This window comes from Gopherus flavomarginatus, chromosome 10, assembly GCF_025201925.1.
Source record: "Gopherus flavomarginatus isolate rGopFla2 chromosome 10, rGopFla2.mat.asm, whole genome shotgun sequence".
Lineage (NCBI taxonomy): Eukaryota > Metazoa > Chordata > Testudines > Testudinidae > Gopherus > Gopherus flavomarginatus.
In genome coordinates, this window is record NC_066626.1 from 18,339,793 (window position 1) to 18,355,922 (window position 16,130).

At 47.4% G+C, this 16,130-nt stretch overlaps 1 protein-coding gene across 2 annotated transcripts in view; it reads left to right on the top strand.

Annotated features, from left to right (window-relative positions):
• Positions 1-16,130, top strand: part of LOC127030148 (gamma-crystallin B-like) — a 91,936-nt gene that overhangs the window by 17,435 nt on the left and 58,371 nt on the right. The window contains exons 7-9 of one of the 2 annotated variants that reach the window (XM_050916192.1): positions 1,068-1,155; positions 1,815-1,930; positions 2,533-3,531. In XM_050916192.1, coding sequence (XP_050772149.1) covers positions 1,068-1,155; positions 1,815-1,930; positions 2,533-2,610 — 282 coding nt within the window. In that variant the 3' untranslated portion in view covers positions 2,611-3,531. Of the gene's footprint in view, positions 1-1,067; positions 1,156-1,814; positions 1,931-2,532; positions 3,532-16,130 lie in introns of those variants that run through there. The other variant, XM_050916191.1, reaches the window with a different exon arrangement.

Consider the following 16,130-nt stretch of genomic DNA (forward strand, 5'->3'; position numbering starts at 1 on the left):
TTCCAGCAGCACACTGCGGTGGTCTACAGGTAGCTCTAACATACTTGGTGTGGCTTAAAGTAAGTGTTACCAAAGCAACTGCCAAAGTTACTGTGGAATTGTAATCAGATTATAATAAACCATATAATTAGCAATGTCTCTGGTGCACTTATAAAACAAATCATTTGTGCCTGGCCTTATTAATATGGACTGCCATCTGGTGTCTGGATAGGGTTACTGCTATGTTTGGGCACAGCCACATAATCTGTAGAAAAAAGGTGACACTGACCAAATTCCCTCGTTCTTGTTGTTCCAACATAGGGGGATGGAAATTCCATCTGGGAGTTGTATGATGGGGGTTCCACTTGACCCAGGGATGTTCTGTTTGTTTTACGGCCTGGGAAGCTCCATACCTCCCTTCTAAGTGGGGCCTCTGCAGAGTGCAGCATTCAAAGCAGGTTTTCTTACCAGATTTCCCGAAGTGCCTGCTCATGCCATTTCCCATAGTGCTGCCCCTTTGGTTGGTATTCCCATGGCTGGAGCTCCTGATCTGCTTCTGGTGGAGACAAGGAGAGATTTCAGATGAAGCTGTTATGCTGTTTTTCCTCTCATTTGCTGTCACTCTGAATTTAGCTGTGATGCTTGGAACAACACCTGTCTCTGAATAGTGAGTAGCATGTAGCTCAGAGATAGATTCTTGCCGGTGAGGCGGTAGCAAAGTTGCTTTGAAAATAATATAGTCAGAGCCTCTGTTTGCCTCTCTTTTTGTTTATATGCAAGTCTTTCCACCCTGCTTTGCTGGATGGTTCCCAAATATCACGGTGATGGGTAAAAAATCAGTCTCTGAAAAGAGCACCTAAACCAAGAGATACAGGGGTTATCTAACAAAGGATATCAGCACTGCCAAGCCACTGGGAGAGGGCAAAAGAGGATGGGGAAAGGTAGAAGTAAACATTTCAGAAAAATGGACGTGATCCAAGGGAAAATACCAATGATTTGTAATAACATACTCAGGGCTGTAAAGACTATAAAATAGACAAACGATTGTACAATTTCTGATTAACCTCTAACTGTTTTTGCCCTTCCAGGGTCACCGGATTCACCCTTTCAACCTCTCTTTGCATCCTTTTGCCATGCTGACAGCCCCGAAAGCTGCAGAACATGCCTGGAAACAGAGTAAGCATGTTTTGCCTCATTTCACCTGGGGATTTAAGCAGGGGGCTGGGAGTTCGGAATTCTGAATTTTAATTCCAAGATTGCCACTGTTTTACAGCAAACTATTTAACCTTTCTGTCTCCCCACCTGTGACATGGGGATAATAATGCTTACCCACCTTTGTAAAGTGTTTTGAGATGTACAGGTGAAAAGTGCTATATGAACCTGACCCAGAGCCCATTGAAACCCATAGGGGCCTTCCCACTGAAGTCAAGGGTCTTTGGATCAGCTAGTGTAAGTGCAAAGTATTGTTCCAAATGGATCATTCCTTGCTGGTTTGATAGTTATGTAATAATGGCTTAGTCGGCACGGTCAGATAGTGTTTGTCTTTAATACATTTGAAGATACATGTGAGCAGTCTTGACCTTGGACTAGATTCTGAACTTCCGCAGTAGTTCTAGTGCAGGCCAGTATTAGTCACAAAACAAAACAGACTACTCACAATGTACCAAAATGAGAACCACCCCCAAGGCATTAGGGATGGAAAGAACCTGACAATGGCAACCTTCCGTCTGAGCATGTATTGATGCAAGGTAGGAAATCGGTAAGCTATCTGGGAATCCTTCCGGATGGAAGGTGGAAGCGCTATATGACTATGAGTTGATATTCTCTTTGCCAAGGTGTCAAGTTTCAAAAGGCAGCAGCAAATCAACATGCCACCACCAATTCAACAAGAACAAATAAGGACTGCAAGCGATCAGAATCTCCATCAACAGCAAAAAAGCCAGACAACAAAGTAAGTCTAAAATACAAACCAGGTCAAACCATTTTGGCAGCAATAGCATATACCAGCATACATCAAATTGTGCCTGTTGGACCATCCATGGTTCACAGAGCCTTTTCTGGAGTGCTACAGAATGGAAGATTTTGCAGTCGTTTCCAATCAATTTGCAGGAGCTCTGAAATTAATGATCTATATAGCATCAATTGTATTTGATTTCTTTAGGTCAACGAAAAGCCGATACTTCCCTATTATAAATTTGAAATTTGCTTTCCAGTAAAATTCTGTAATATTCACTGGAAATTCACTGTTTCGGCAAATATTCCTGCCAGCAAAACTCATTCACTGGAATTATCTGTAGGGCATAAAACTGATCAAAGATTGTTTATTTAAAAATCTGAACACTTATCTCCCTGAAGAAATCCATAGGTTCCCACTCATGTAAAACTGGACAAATGCAGTGGTGAATCGTGCCTTCTGTTATTTTTACACTATTTGCCCAGCTCTATTGTGTCCCTTGTATCTGCTGGGTAGACAAGCTGATGAACTTGTTGCCAGTGGCCCAGTGCCACACTGTACATATGTTTAACAGCTCAATGTTTGTTTGTGTCCTGCAGGGGGCTAGAAAACAGTTTAAGCAAGGAATCTTTCCAGAGGACCTTGCACCGAAGAGTGGAAGGGAAGCAGAGATGTAACAAGAAGCCAGGTCTCATGTAGGGTGACCAGACAGCAAGTGTGAAAAATCGGGACAGGGGATGAGGGGTAATAGGCTTCTATATAAGAAAAAGCCTCAATATCGGGACTGTCCCTAGTCTGGTCATCCTAGTCTCATGACTCTTACCGAAGACAGTGGTGTGCAATTCATTTTTGAGAGTGGGGGAGGTTTAGTCCCTAGATTTTGGTGAGGCGGGTGTGCTACTTTTGTATTTGAATGGCTTTTTTAGCCCCCTTGGCTCTGTTATGGAAACAGGCTGCCTACCTCAAGATGGAGCACATTATCCTCCTGTTCATCTTCAGTGTTACTGTTCCTTTCCATATTAGTTGCTATTTGATTTCTTGAAGGAACAAGCTAAAGCTAGCAGTTGTACCCCTAGTTTTCAACACAGCTTTCATATTGTTGCCTAGCATTTCTCCATCCCCTTTTCTGTATCTTTAATAGCTCACTCCCATGCTGATGTAGGCCCTGATTCAGCAAAGGCCTTTAGCACGCTAACAAGATCATCTCTGTTCAGCAAAGCAAGTGCTTAAGTCCCATTAAGTCAATGGGGCTTCAGTGCTTTGCAGAATCAGGATGCCTTGCTCAATCAGGGCCACGGGGCCTGACCCAGTTCCTACTGAAGGCAAGGAGAGGTTTTCAATTAACTTTAATATGAGTTATATTAGGCCCAATCTGAGTAGAAATTCTCATTGATAAGGGACGTTTCTGATACTATGGACAGAGTGATATAGTTATTCTTTATATTTTATCTTGCACATTAAAATTCTATAGGGTAAAAAACAAATGACTGAGTAGCCAGAAGATATCCATCAGTACAGACAATTGTCTCTGAAGTGCCTAGCTATGCTGATGTGTCGTACAGTTGTATTAATATATGCCCCAGGCCTGGTATTGTATACTAACTTCATGTATGCAAAAGAAAATAAAACCTTTGAAACAACATGTTTTTTTTTTTATTGCCCATTGGTTCAAATGCATTGTGTTTTGTTTATGGATTGCAAGGGCAGCTCTGCAAGAGTTCCAGAATGAAACCAGGTACAACTCGCATCTTGCTTTGTTTTGCTTTAAACATGTAGGCTATGTCTACACTGCATCCAGGAGTGACCCTTCCAGGCAGGATCCACAAACTCATACTAGTGGGGCTTGCACCTGAAATATCTGCAACTCAGGCTCTCAAGCTTAGGTGTGTGGGCTTTAAAGGGCTGTCTGCAACAGCTATTTTTAGAGCACTGGTGCAAGCCCTGCCAGCCCAAGTCTGTTGACTCAGGCTGGGACGCTCACTCCTGCAGTCTCCATTCTCACAGGGATGAAATGTCTTGCCCATGATCACCCAGGAAGTTGGTGGCAGACCTGGGAACTGGATCCAGATCTCCTGAATCTCAGATCTATGCCTTAACCACAAAATCATCCTTCATCCCTGCACTACACGTGCTATGTGATCATCTTTGCCTGTCTGCTACATTTTGAAAACTGACACCACATCTCTCTCCAATCTGAGACAAGTTGAAGACGAGTATAGAACTGCAAAAACTACCCTATATTTCAAACCGGAGGTGGAAAAAACCTGACCCAACAGACGAAGCTATGTACTGGTGTTTTGTTTGCTTTTCCTTGCTCTCTCTTGAACCAGATGTAAAATCTTGTCCCAATTAAAGTCAGTGGAAGTTTTACCATTAACTTGAAAGGAGCCAGGATTTCACCCCATGTATTTACCACTGGTGGAAGCAAGCTATTGAACTTGATGGCCTGGATTCAGCAAAAGATCTGATGTGCATAAATGCTCTGCTGAATAGAGATGGACTTAAGCTCTTACTTAAAGTTAAGCACAGGCTTAGGGGTTGTGCTGAACAGAGGCCTTATTGTTATTCCAATATTTAAGACTGATTTTACCCAAAAGTAGCAATGTAAGGACTTTTCTATAATTAACCAAAAATTGAAATGCATTGAGCTAATCCCTTGAAAGCCAAAGCAAAGAGAAAGATTCCCTTTGAAAGAATTCATTACAAGTAAAAAACCACACCAACACCACACACAATCCCCTGTCCCTAGTCACGTGAAAGCTAGAACAATGCAGAGAGGAATATATTCAAGGGCTTTACTTGGAACGGATTAGTATACCATGACTGCTTTCTGTGAACTGCCCTGAGATAAAAAGGAACAGTGCACTATGGTGAAACTTAAACAAATGGGTGATTTATCTGTATTATTCTAGCACTCTATTTATCAAAGTATTGCCATGGTCTTTAGTTTTCATTGGCTAAAACTGTGCTGTATGCAGCCCCTCAAATGGCACGTGATGAAGAGGAAAAGTTTTGCCCTACTGTGCTAACATGCACATTCTTTACAAATAGTTTTAATTCATTGTCTTTGAGGCCAGAAGGGACAATTGATCATCTCGTCTGATCTCCTGCTGAACAAAGGTCACAGACCTTCACCCACTGACTCTTTTCCTTTGATATCTGTGTTCCAGATCTGTTGCAGTTCATTTTCCTGCTTTTCCCCACTCATTTTTCATCTGTGTTGAACCTCTTTACATCTAAGGTCTCCATCCTGCAATGCTCTCCATGCTGAAGTCAATGGGGCTCTGCACAACCATAGTGGTCTGCCAGTGAGGAACATACTACAGGATCAGGGCCTTGGTTAGCATCTTCAGGCTCCCGTTTCATATTCTAGTGGGATTGCTGAGGTTATCAGAGGAAATATACCCCAGAAGTGTGTGGTGTTTAGATGTGCTTGTAATTATTAGAACTGAGAGCACTGGCTGTTGGGAGTCTGAAAGGAAAGGAAACAGGAAGGAGGGGGGAGGAGTTGAGGAGGCTGAGTGAGAGTTACAGAGGGTGCAGCAGCAGCTTGACAGACCACAGAGTTACTGCGTGGGAAACAGACGAATACTAAAGTGTTCCAAAGATAAGCTATCCAGCACATGGCATGAAAAAACCTTATAGTTCTGTCCATAAGCAAGTCCCTGCATGATTTTCTGAGTCACAAGGTGTTTCTGCCTTCTCTCAATGGGTCAGTTGTATAGCTGATGGTCCTTAATGGGCCATCAGGCAGGCTAGGCAATGCTGACACCAAATTGTCTGGGGTGTTCCCCAGAAGAATAGCACAAGTTTGAAATATAGACAGTATAGAACCAATACTTATAACTTTAAATACAAAAATGATACATTCATACAGATAGCATAATCATAACCAGCAAACCATAACCTTGTTTTATACACCTTATTTAACCCCCTTTATACAAGATTTGGTGCCACTACAGGCTTGGTTGTAACAATGTAACATTGGTTGTAACGATCTATATGGTCCCAGTTCATGTCAATAAAGTCAAAGGCCATAAAGATAAAACAATACAGAAATGAAGGTTTCACAACCGCAACCATTGATAAGTGATTTATTGCCAGACAGGATGCTATCAAACGAAATTTTTTTTAACCATCTTAAGATCTGTTTCTTTATCTGGTGGTGATGGGCACTATCAGGACAGACGATCGTCTTCTTAACAGCCCAATACCACCTTATTTCAGTGTGACTGGTTTGGGATGTAAGGATGTGACTGTTGGCTTTCAAGCTTATGGCTGCCCCTGCTGCTTAGCCAGAGGCCTGAGCCTAAGAACAAGGCCTCAGACTATCCTAACGAGAGGAGGCCCATACACAGGCAGACTGTGATTTTGATTCTTTGTTTTTCTACCCGTGTAACTAGTGAAGTGATAAAAATACACCCAAGTTCTTAAAGTATAGGCCTTTACAGGCAGGCCTGAATACTTATATTCTAACAAGCACTGAGCTATATGAAAGCAGGAAAAGCATGTGGTCATGACAAGATTTCCACCAGAAATGCTATTCCATCTTCATAAGAAGAGCATGCAATGACTGTCAATTTTCATATTTAATGTCATCCAAGAGAACAAGATGCCTGAGATATGGTGGAAAGCTTGGGTGCTAGCTACACCAAAATCAGGGAAGAACTATTGTCTTCCACCTAGCTACTGTCTGACCAAGACATTTTCTGACTTAATAGGAAAAGACGGTTACTCACCTTTGTAACTGTTGTTCTTCGAGATGTGTTGCTCATATCCATTCCAGTTAGCTGTGCGCGCGCCGTGTGCACGTTCGTCGGAAGATTTTTTACCCTAGCAACACTCGGTGGGTCGGCTGGGTGCCCCCTGGAGTGGTGCCACCATGGCTCCGGATATATACCCCTGCTGACCCAACCGCCATTCAGTTCCTTCTTGCTGGCTACTCCAACAGTGGGGAAGGAGGGCGGGTTTGGAATGGATCTCGAAGAACAACAGTTACAAAGGTGAGTAACCGTCTTTTCTTCTTCGAGTGCTTGCTCATATCCATTCCAGTGAGGTGATTCCCAAGCCTTACCTAGGAGGTGGAGTCGGAGTGAGATGTGGCAGAATTCAAAACTGCTGAGCCAAAGGTTGCATCATCTCTGGACTGCTGAACCAGAGCATAATGCAAAGCAAAGGTGTGGACTGAGGACGAGGTAGCTGCGCGACATATCTCCTGGATAGGTACATGAGCCAGGGAGGCGGCAGATGAAGCCTGAGCTCTGGTAGAATGCGCGGTGATGTGGCTTGGGGAAGTATGAGCCAAATCATAACAACTGCAGATGCACACTGTCACCAAGATGAAATCCTCTGAGAGGAAACAGGTAGGCCTTTCATTTGGTCTGCTACCGCGACAAAGAGTTGGGGTGTTTTAGGAAAGGGTTTTGTCCACTCAATATAAAATGTGAGCGCTCTACGGATGTCCAGGGAGTGCAGTTGTTGCTCCCGTCACATTGAGTGTGGCTTCGGGAAGAAGACCGGGAGAAAGATGTCCTGGTTAACATGAAAGGCTGAAACCACCTTAGGGAGGAATGCCGGGTGTGGTCGCAACTGCACCTTGTCCTTGTGGAACACAGTGTACGGCGGATCCACCCTAAGAGCCCTAAGCTGGGAGACTTGTCTGGCCGATGTAATGGCTACGAGGAAAGCTGTCTTCCAAGACAGGTATAGTAGCGAGCCGGTTGCTAACGGCTCGAATGGGGGAGATATAAGTCTGGTCAAAACCAGGTTGAGGTCCCAGGTAGGGGCTGGGCAGGGTACTTGAGGGTATAAGTGCTCCAAGCCCTTGACGAACCTTGAAACCATAGGGTGTGAGAACACAGAATGACCACCTTCACCTGGGTGGAAGGTAGAGATGGCTGCCAAGTGTACCCTCAGTGATGATACTGCTAGGCTCTGCTGTTTGAGAGACCAGAGGTAGTCCAAAATAGAGGGGATCGAGACCTCAGTGGAAGTAAGATTAAGCGTTTCGCACCAGCAGGAGAAATGCTTCCACTTGGCCAGATACGTTGACCGGGTGGAAGGCTTCCTGCTACCCAGGAGAACTTGTACTGATTCAGAGCAACGTAACTCTGACTGGTTTAGCCACGCAGCAGCCACGCCGAGAGGTGAAGAGCCTGCAGGTCTGGGTGGCAAAGCCTGCTGTGGTCCTGAGTTATGAGGTCTGGGTGGAGTGGCAGGGTAATTGGGTTGGCTATCGACAGGTCTAGCAACGTGGCGTACCAGTGCTGCCTGGGCCACGCTGGAGCAATCATGATGATGTGCGCTCTGTCCCTGTGGAGTTTTAGCAGGACCTTGTGAACCAGCGGGAACGGTGGGAAGGCATAAAGGAGCTGGCTCTTCCACGGCAGCAGGAAAGCGTCCGAGATCGATCCCGGGGAGAGACCTTGGAAGGAGCAGAACATCTGGCATTTCCTGTTCTCGCAGGAAGCAAACAGGTCTATGTGGGGAAATCCCCACTTCTGGAAAACAGAATGCATAACGTCCGGGCGGATCGACCACTCGTGAGACAGGAAAGACCTGCTAAGTCGATCCGCCAGAGTGTTCCGAATGCCTGGGAGAAAGGAGGCTACCAGATCTATCGAGTGGGCTATGCAAAAGTCCCAGAGTTGGATGGCCTCCTGACAAAGTGGGGAGGACCATGTCCCTCCCTGTTTGTTTATGTAGTACATGGCCGTTGTGTTGTCTGTAAACACTGAGACACAACGGCCTTACAACTGTTGCTGGAACGCCTGGCACGCCAGGTGGACTGCTCTCAGTTCTCGGACATTTATGTGTAATGCCAGCTCCTGAGATGATCAAAGGCCTTGAGCACCCCAGCCGAGAGATGACACGTCCGTCATCAGGGACATTGAGGGTTGGGGCGGATGGAATGTCATCCCTGCACACACCAGGGAGGGAGTTAGCCACCATTCTAGGGAGCCTAGGGTGCTCGGGAGAATGGTGACTATCGTGTCTATTGGGTCCCTGCCCGGGTGGTATACCGAGTTGAGCCAAACTTGGAGAGGACGGAGGCAGAACCTGGCGTGTTTGGTTACAAACGTGCAGGCAGCCATGTGACCCAGGAGACCAAGACAAGTGCGAGCCAAGGTCGTCGGGAAATTCTGTAGACCTCGGATGATGGCTGCCATCACCTGAAACCGCAGCTGTGGTAAGCAGGCTCTGGCTAGATTGGAGTCCAGGATAGCTCCTATGAAATCTAACCTCTGCATGGGAACCAGAGTGAATTTTTCTATATTGATCATCAGGCCTAGGCATGTGAATAAGTCCTTGACGATGCCCACATGCTGAGTTACTTGTGTCTCTGAGGCTCCTCGGATGAGCCAATCATCCAGATACGGAAAAACGTGTATCTGACATCGGTGGAGGTAGGCGGCCACTATGGCCATACACTTTGTAAATACCCTTGGGGCTGTAGAAAGGCCAAACGGCAGGACCGTAAACTGGAAGTGCTGACGGTTGGCTACAAAGCGGAGGTATCTGCTGTGCGGAGGAAAGATGGCGATGTGAAAGTACGCGTCCTTCATATCGAGGGCGGCATACCAGTCTCCGGGATCCAAGGACGGGATAATGGTCCCCAGGGATACCATTCGGAACTTCAACTTTATCATAAACTGGTTGAGTCCTCGCAGGTCTAGGATAGGTCTGAGACCTCCCTTCGACTTGGGGATTAGGAAATAACGGGAGTAAAACCCCTTGCCCCTTTCATCCATCGGTATCTCCTCTATAGCTCCTATGGTGAGGAGCGTCTGCACCTCTTGTAAGAGGAATTGCTCGTGAGAGGGGTCCCTGAAGAGGGACAGGGTTGGAGGATGGGAGGGCGGGGTTGAAATAAATTGGAGGTGGTACTCATACTCCACCGTGCGTAGGACCCAGCGATCTGAAGTTAACTGGGACCATGCCGGGAGGAAGTAGGAGAGACCGTTGGAAAAGGGAGGAGAAGGATCCTGGCCCGTAACTGGTACACTGCCCTCAGGCGCACCTTCAAAAGTTCGTCTTTGGTCCCGGTGGTGGTTTCGAGGGACCTTGATTTTGGCTCCCTTGGGGTCCTGATGGTTGTCTGCGACCACCTCGGCCGCGCCGCCTGCCAAAGTTCTGTCTTTGTCTAGGCACAGAGTATGGGCGGTGAGGCTGGGGACGGAAAGGCCTGTGTTGGGTCACCGGCATATGCATGCCGAGAGAGTGCATTATGACCCTGTTGTCCTTCAGGCTTTGCAGTCTGGAGTCAGTCTTTTCTGAGAAGAGGCCTTTACCATCAAATGGCAAGTCCTGAATGCTATACTGCAGCTCCGGTGGGAGGTTTGAAACCTGAAGCCATGAGATGCGCCTCGTGACAACACCTGAGGCCAGAGTCCTGGCTGCTGAGTCTGCTGCATCCAACGAGGCCTGGAGGGAAGTTCTGGCTACCTTTTTCCCTTCCTCCAAGAGGGCAGCGAACTCTTGGCGGGAGTCTTGAGGGAGAAACTCCATAAGCTTACCCACCGCCACCTAGGTGTTATAATTATAGCAGCTAAGCAAGGCTTGTTGATTTGCCACCCGGAGCTGTAGGGCCCCTGCCGAGTAAGGAAAGCTACCTTGGTGAGGTCAGAACATGTAGGGATAAAGTGAGGAAGGCTAAAAGCCGCATTGAACTGGACCTTGCAAAGGGAATCAAAACCAATAGTAAAAGGTTCTACAGCCACATAAATAAGAAGAAAACAAAGAAACAAGAAGTGGGGCCGCTATACACTGAGGATGGAATGGAGGTTAAGGATAACCTAGGCATGGCCCAACATCTAAACAAGTACTTTGCCTCAGTTTTTAATAAGACTAGTGAGGAATCTAGCGATGATGGAGGGATGATAAACGGGAATGAGGATATGGAAGTGGATATTACCGCAACTGAGGTAGAGGCCGTACTTGAACAGCTCGATGGGACGAAGTCGGAGGGCCTGGACAATCTCCATCCGAGGATATTAAAGGAACTGGCGCGTGAAATTGCGAGCCCGTTAGCGAAAATTTTTAAGCAATCGATAAACTCAGGGCTTGTGCCGTATGACTGGAGGATTGCTAATGTAGTTCCTATTTTTAAGAAAGGGAATAAAAGTGATCCGGGTAATTATAGGCCTGTTAGCTTGACGTCTGTAGTATGTAAGGTCTTGGAAAAAATTTTAAGGGAGAAAGTAGTTAAGGACATAGAGGTCAATGGTAATTGGGACGAATTGCAACACGGATTTACTAAAGGTAGATCGTGTCAAACCAATCTGATCTCCTTCTTTGAGAAGGTGACGGATTACTTAGATAAGGAAATGCGGTAGATATAATTTACCTAGATTTCAGTAAGGCGTTTGACACGGTTCCGCATGGGGAACTGTTAGTTAAATTGGAAAAGATGGGGATGAATATGAAAGTTGTAAGGTGGATAAGGAACTGGTTAAAGGGGAGACTCCAGCGGGTCATATTGAAAGGTGAACTGTCAGGCTGGATGGAGGTCACTAGTGGAGTCCCTCAAGGATCGGTTTTGGGACCGATCTTATTTAACCTTTTTATTACTGACCTTGGCACAAAGAGCGGGAATGTGCTAATAAAGTTTGCGGATGACACAAAGCTGGGGGGTATTGCTAACACGGAGAAGGACAGGGATACTATTCAGGAAGATCTGAACCACCTTGTAAACTGGAGTAATAGAAATAGGATGAAATACAATAGTGAAAAGTGCAAGGTCATGCACTTAGGAATTAATAATAAGAATTTTGGATATATGTTGGGGGCGCATCAGTTGGAAGCGACGGAGGAGGAGAAGGACCTTGGGGTACTGGTTGATAGCAGGATGACTATGAGTCGCCAATGTGATACGGCTGTTAAAAAAGCAAATGCGATTTTGGGATGCATCAGGCAGGGTATTTCCTGCAAGGATAAGGAGGTGTTAGTACCGTTATATAAGGCGTTGGTGAGACCCCATCTGGAATACTGTGTGCAGTTCTGGTGTCCCATGTTCAAGAAGGATGAATTCAAACTGGAACAGGTTCAGAGACGGGCTACAAGGATGATCCGAGGAATGGAAAACCTGCCTTGTGAAAGGAGACTCAAAGAGCTTGGCTTGTTTAGCCTGGCCAAAAGAAGGCTGCGGGGGGATATGCTTGCTCTATATAAATATATCAGGGGGGTTAACGTTAGGGAGGGAGAGGAATTATTTAAGTTTAGTACTAACGTAGGCACGAGGACGAATGGGTATAAACTGGATATTAGGAAGTTTAGACTTGAAATTAGACGAAGGTTTCTAACCATTAGGGGAGTGAAGTTCTGGAACAGCCTTCCGAGGGAAGTAGTAGGGGCAAAAGACTTTTCTGGCTTTAAGACAAAGCTTGATAAGTATATGGAGGGGATGTTATGATAGGATCGTTAATTTGGGCAATTGATCTTGGATTACCACCAGATAGGACTGCTCAATGGTCTGCGGGGAGATGTTGGATGGGATGGGAACTGAGTTACTGCAGAGAATTCCTTCTTGGGTGCTGGCTGGTGAGTCTTGCCCACATGCTCAGGGTTTAGCTGATCGCCATATTTGGGGTCGGGAAGGAATTTTCCTCCAGGGCGGATTGGCAGGGGCCCTGGAGGTTTTTCGCCTTCCCCTGCAGCGTGGGGCACGGGTCGCTTGCTGGTGGATTCTCTGCAGCTTGAGGTCTTCAAACCAATTTTGAGGATTTCAATAACTCGGTCCTGGGTTAGGGGTTGTTATAAAATTGGATGGGTGGGGTTCTGTGGCCTGCCTTGTGCAGGAGGTCAGACTAGATGATCATATTGGTCCCTTCTGACCTATGAGTCTATGAGTCTATGAGTACACCTTGCGGCCAAGTAGGTCCATTCGCCTAGCCTCCTTCGATTTCGGGGCTGGTGCCTGCTGGCCATGGCGTTCCCTCTCATTAACAGACTGGACGACTAGTGAGCAGGGAGGAGGATGGACATACAACTACTCTTACCCTTTAGAGGGCACCATATATTTACGCTCGACTCCCCTGGCCGCAGGAGGGATAGAGGCAGGGGACTGCCATATAGTATCGGCATGCACCTGGATGGTCCGAATAAACAGTAGGGCCACTCTAGCGGGGCATCCGCTGATAGAATGTCCACTACCGGGTCCTCTATCTCCGGGACTGTCATAGTATAATTCCCAAATCTGAACCTTAGCGTCCAAAATATGGGTACTAGCATGAATTCCCCTAAGCTTAATTACCAGCTTAGATCCTGTAGTGCTGCCACCAATCAGGACTTAGGTAGAGCGCCTGATAGACTCTGGTCTCCCCCAAAACCTTCCCTGGAGACCCCAAGACTCAGATTCCTTGAGTTTCACAACAAAGGGGAATAAACCACTTCCCTTCCCCCTCCTTTCTTCCTCCCAGCTCTTTCCCGCTCTGGGTACACTAGGAGATCACCGTGATTCAACTCCTTGAATCACCACACAGAGAGGAATGATACCTTCCCCCAGAAGCAATCCAGATTCAAGTTCCGTGAATCTAAAACAAAGGGATTCCCCCTTCTCCCCTCCCTCACTGTTAAGTACAGACTCAATTCCCTTGAGCCTCAACAAGGAATAAAAATCAGACAGGTCTTAAAAGCAAAACTTTTAATAAAAAGAAAGAAAAAAGTAAAAGGTCTATCTCTGCAATTTAGATGGTAAAAAGTTACAGGGTCTGTCAGCTTATAGAAACTAAAAAGAAGCCTCCCCCCAGCAAATACAATTTAAAATACTTCCAGCAAACTACACAATTGCAAACAAAGGAAAAGAAATAAAAAGACTATACCACCTTTCTACCTTTTTACTCACAAAATGGGAATAGAAGACTAGAGAGCCTGTAGGTACGTGTGGTCACTCTCAGAGTCCAGAGAGAACAAAACAAAACCCAAAAACACACACAAAGGCTTCCCTCCACTGAGACTGAAAGTATCTTGTCTCCTGATTGGTCCTCTGGTCAGGCGTTGCAGGTCACTGTTTGTTAACCCTTTACAGGTGAAAGAGACATTAACCCTTAGCTATCTGTTTATGACAGGGACCTCCTCCACCTGGAGGTTCATATTGAGTGCTACCCTCCTTAGGAGGTCCTGATGGGCTCTCAGGTCAATTGGAGGAGGGCCCAAGGAGGATGTTCCTGCCACCACCTCATCTGGAGAAGAGGAAGAGGAGATGCCAGCTACGAGCAGGTCCTGTGTGTCCTGTTGCTCTTGGGCGACCTCCTGCTCCAGTGGAACCTGGGAGTCCGGTGGGTGAACTGGGGCTTCCTCCGCAGTGGTCGGAGGGGGACGGCTAACCGTCGCCTCTGGCACTCAGTGCTCTGATGAGACAGAGCGGGACGGAACTACTGGTATGCCTTGGGCCTGGTGGTACGCCTAAGGTGTCCAGAAAGACCAGATGGGGTCCTTGGTCCTGGGCCTGGGTCTCTTGGAAGACTCTGGTGGGCACATCAGAATCGCAGTCCTGAGCATAAGAGCTGTCCACGTGGGACGACACTGATGCGTGTCTGGATGGCCATGGAGGTGCTGAAAGACCCTGGGCAGAGTCTTTGTCTCTAGCGGACCTTGTTGTACTCGGCACCGGGGACCCGTACCAGGAGGCATACCGATACCGGGAATGAGATCGGGACCTGCGACCGGAGCGGTGCTGGGAGGTCAACCGAGATCTCGAGGCTCGACGTCGGGAGCGGCTACGGGAGTCACGGTGCCTGGAGCGGTGCCGAGAGTAACAGACCGGTGAATGGGATACCGACTGGTGCCACGAGTGCGACCAGTACCGAGGAGGAGAACGGTACCGGGACTGCGAGCGGCATCGGGAGCGGGAGTGCCGATGGGACCTGGAACGTCTGCAGGACCATGATCGTGAATGGTGCCACTCTGCTGTACTGACAGAGGATGGTCTTATCAAGGCAGGCTTGCCGATAGACTGTATTACCTGCTCCGGCGATGCCGGGGCTTGAGGCAGCGTCGACACTGTCATGGCAATCAGATCATTCGCCGTTGAGAATGTCTCCGGCATGGATGGAATAGCAAGCTCAACCACGGCCCGTGCCGGGGAGCTGACAGGCACCAGACTCCACGGCCCTTGTGGGACCAGAATTGACGGTGCCGACGTCGTTGGTGCCGCGACAGGTGTCGGTACTGGGCGATCTGACTTAGACGAGCTCTCTGGCTGTGGTGCAGGTGGCACGGAAGCAGCAGGAGTCTTAGGCTTTCTTGACCTCGGGGAGAGAGAGCGGTGCCGAGTCGACTTCGGTGACGGCGACGGCTGGACCGAGAGGCCTTGGCAGTACCGGTGTGGTCCGGTGCCGAGGAGGCTCTTCTGCCTACCGATTGACCAGAACTCGGTGCCGAAGGTGGAGGGGTAAGAGCCGCCTCCATGAGGAGCTGCTTTAGCCGAAAGTCTCGCTCCTTTTTTGTTCTCGGCTTAAAAGCCTTGCAAATGCAACACTTATCTGTCAGGTGAGATTCCCTGAGGCACTTAAGGCAGGAGTCGTGTGGCTCTCCTGTCGGCATCGCTTATGACAGGCCAAGCACGGTTTGAAACCTGATGAACTGGGCATGGGCCCCGGCACCGGGTGCGGGGAAGGGGCTAGTCCCTGAACCCCTCTTAACTGTACACTAACTATTAACAATAAAAATTAACTATAACTATATAACTTTGAACTATATGCACAACAAAATAACTAGAGAACTACTAGTAGCTAGGGAAGTGGAGCTCAGTAAAACCGCACTCCACTGTTCCAACAACCGACACGGGCGGTAAGAAGGAACTGAGGGGCTGTTGGGTCGGCAGGGGTATATATCTGGTGCCATGGCGGCGCCACTCCAGGGGGCGCCCAGCCGACCCACTGAGTGTTGCTAGGGTAAAAATCTTCCGACGAACGTGCACGCGGCGCGCGCACACCTCACTGGAATGGATATGAGCAAGCACTTGAAGAAGAATAATTGTGACCAAAGTTCTTGCTTTTGCCACCTATATAGAAAATGGTTTCCTAAAGAATGAAAAGACAGTAGCTGTTTCTCCTGACTTGATGACAGCATATGATATTGTCTGGCACGTTGGCTTGCTGGTCAAGATGTCAAAGATGTTACTTGGATGTATTGTTATGGCTACAGAAATGAGGCTTCAAAACAGACAGTTCCAAGCACTGCTAGGAAATAAACTGAG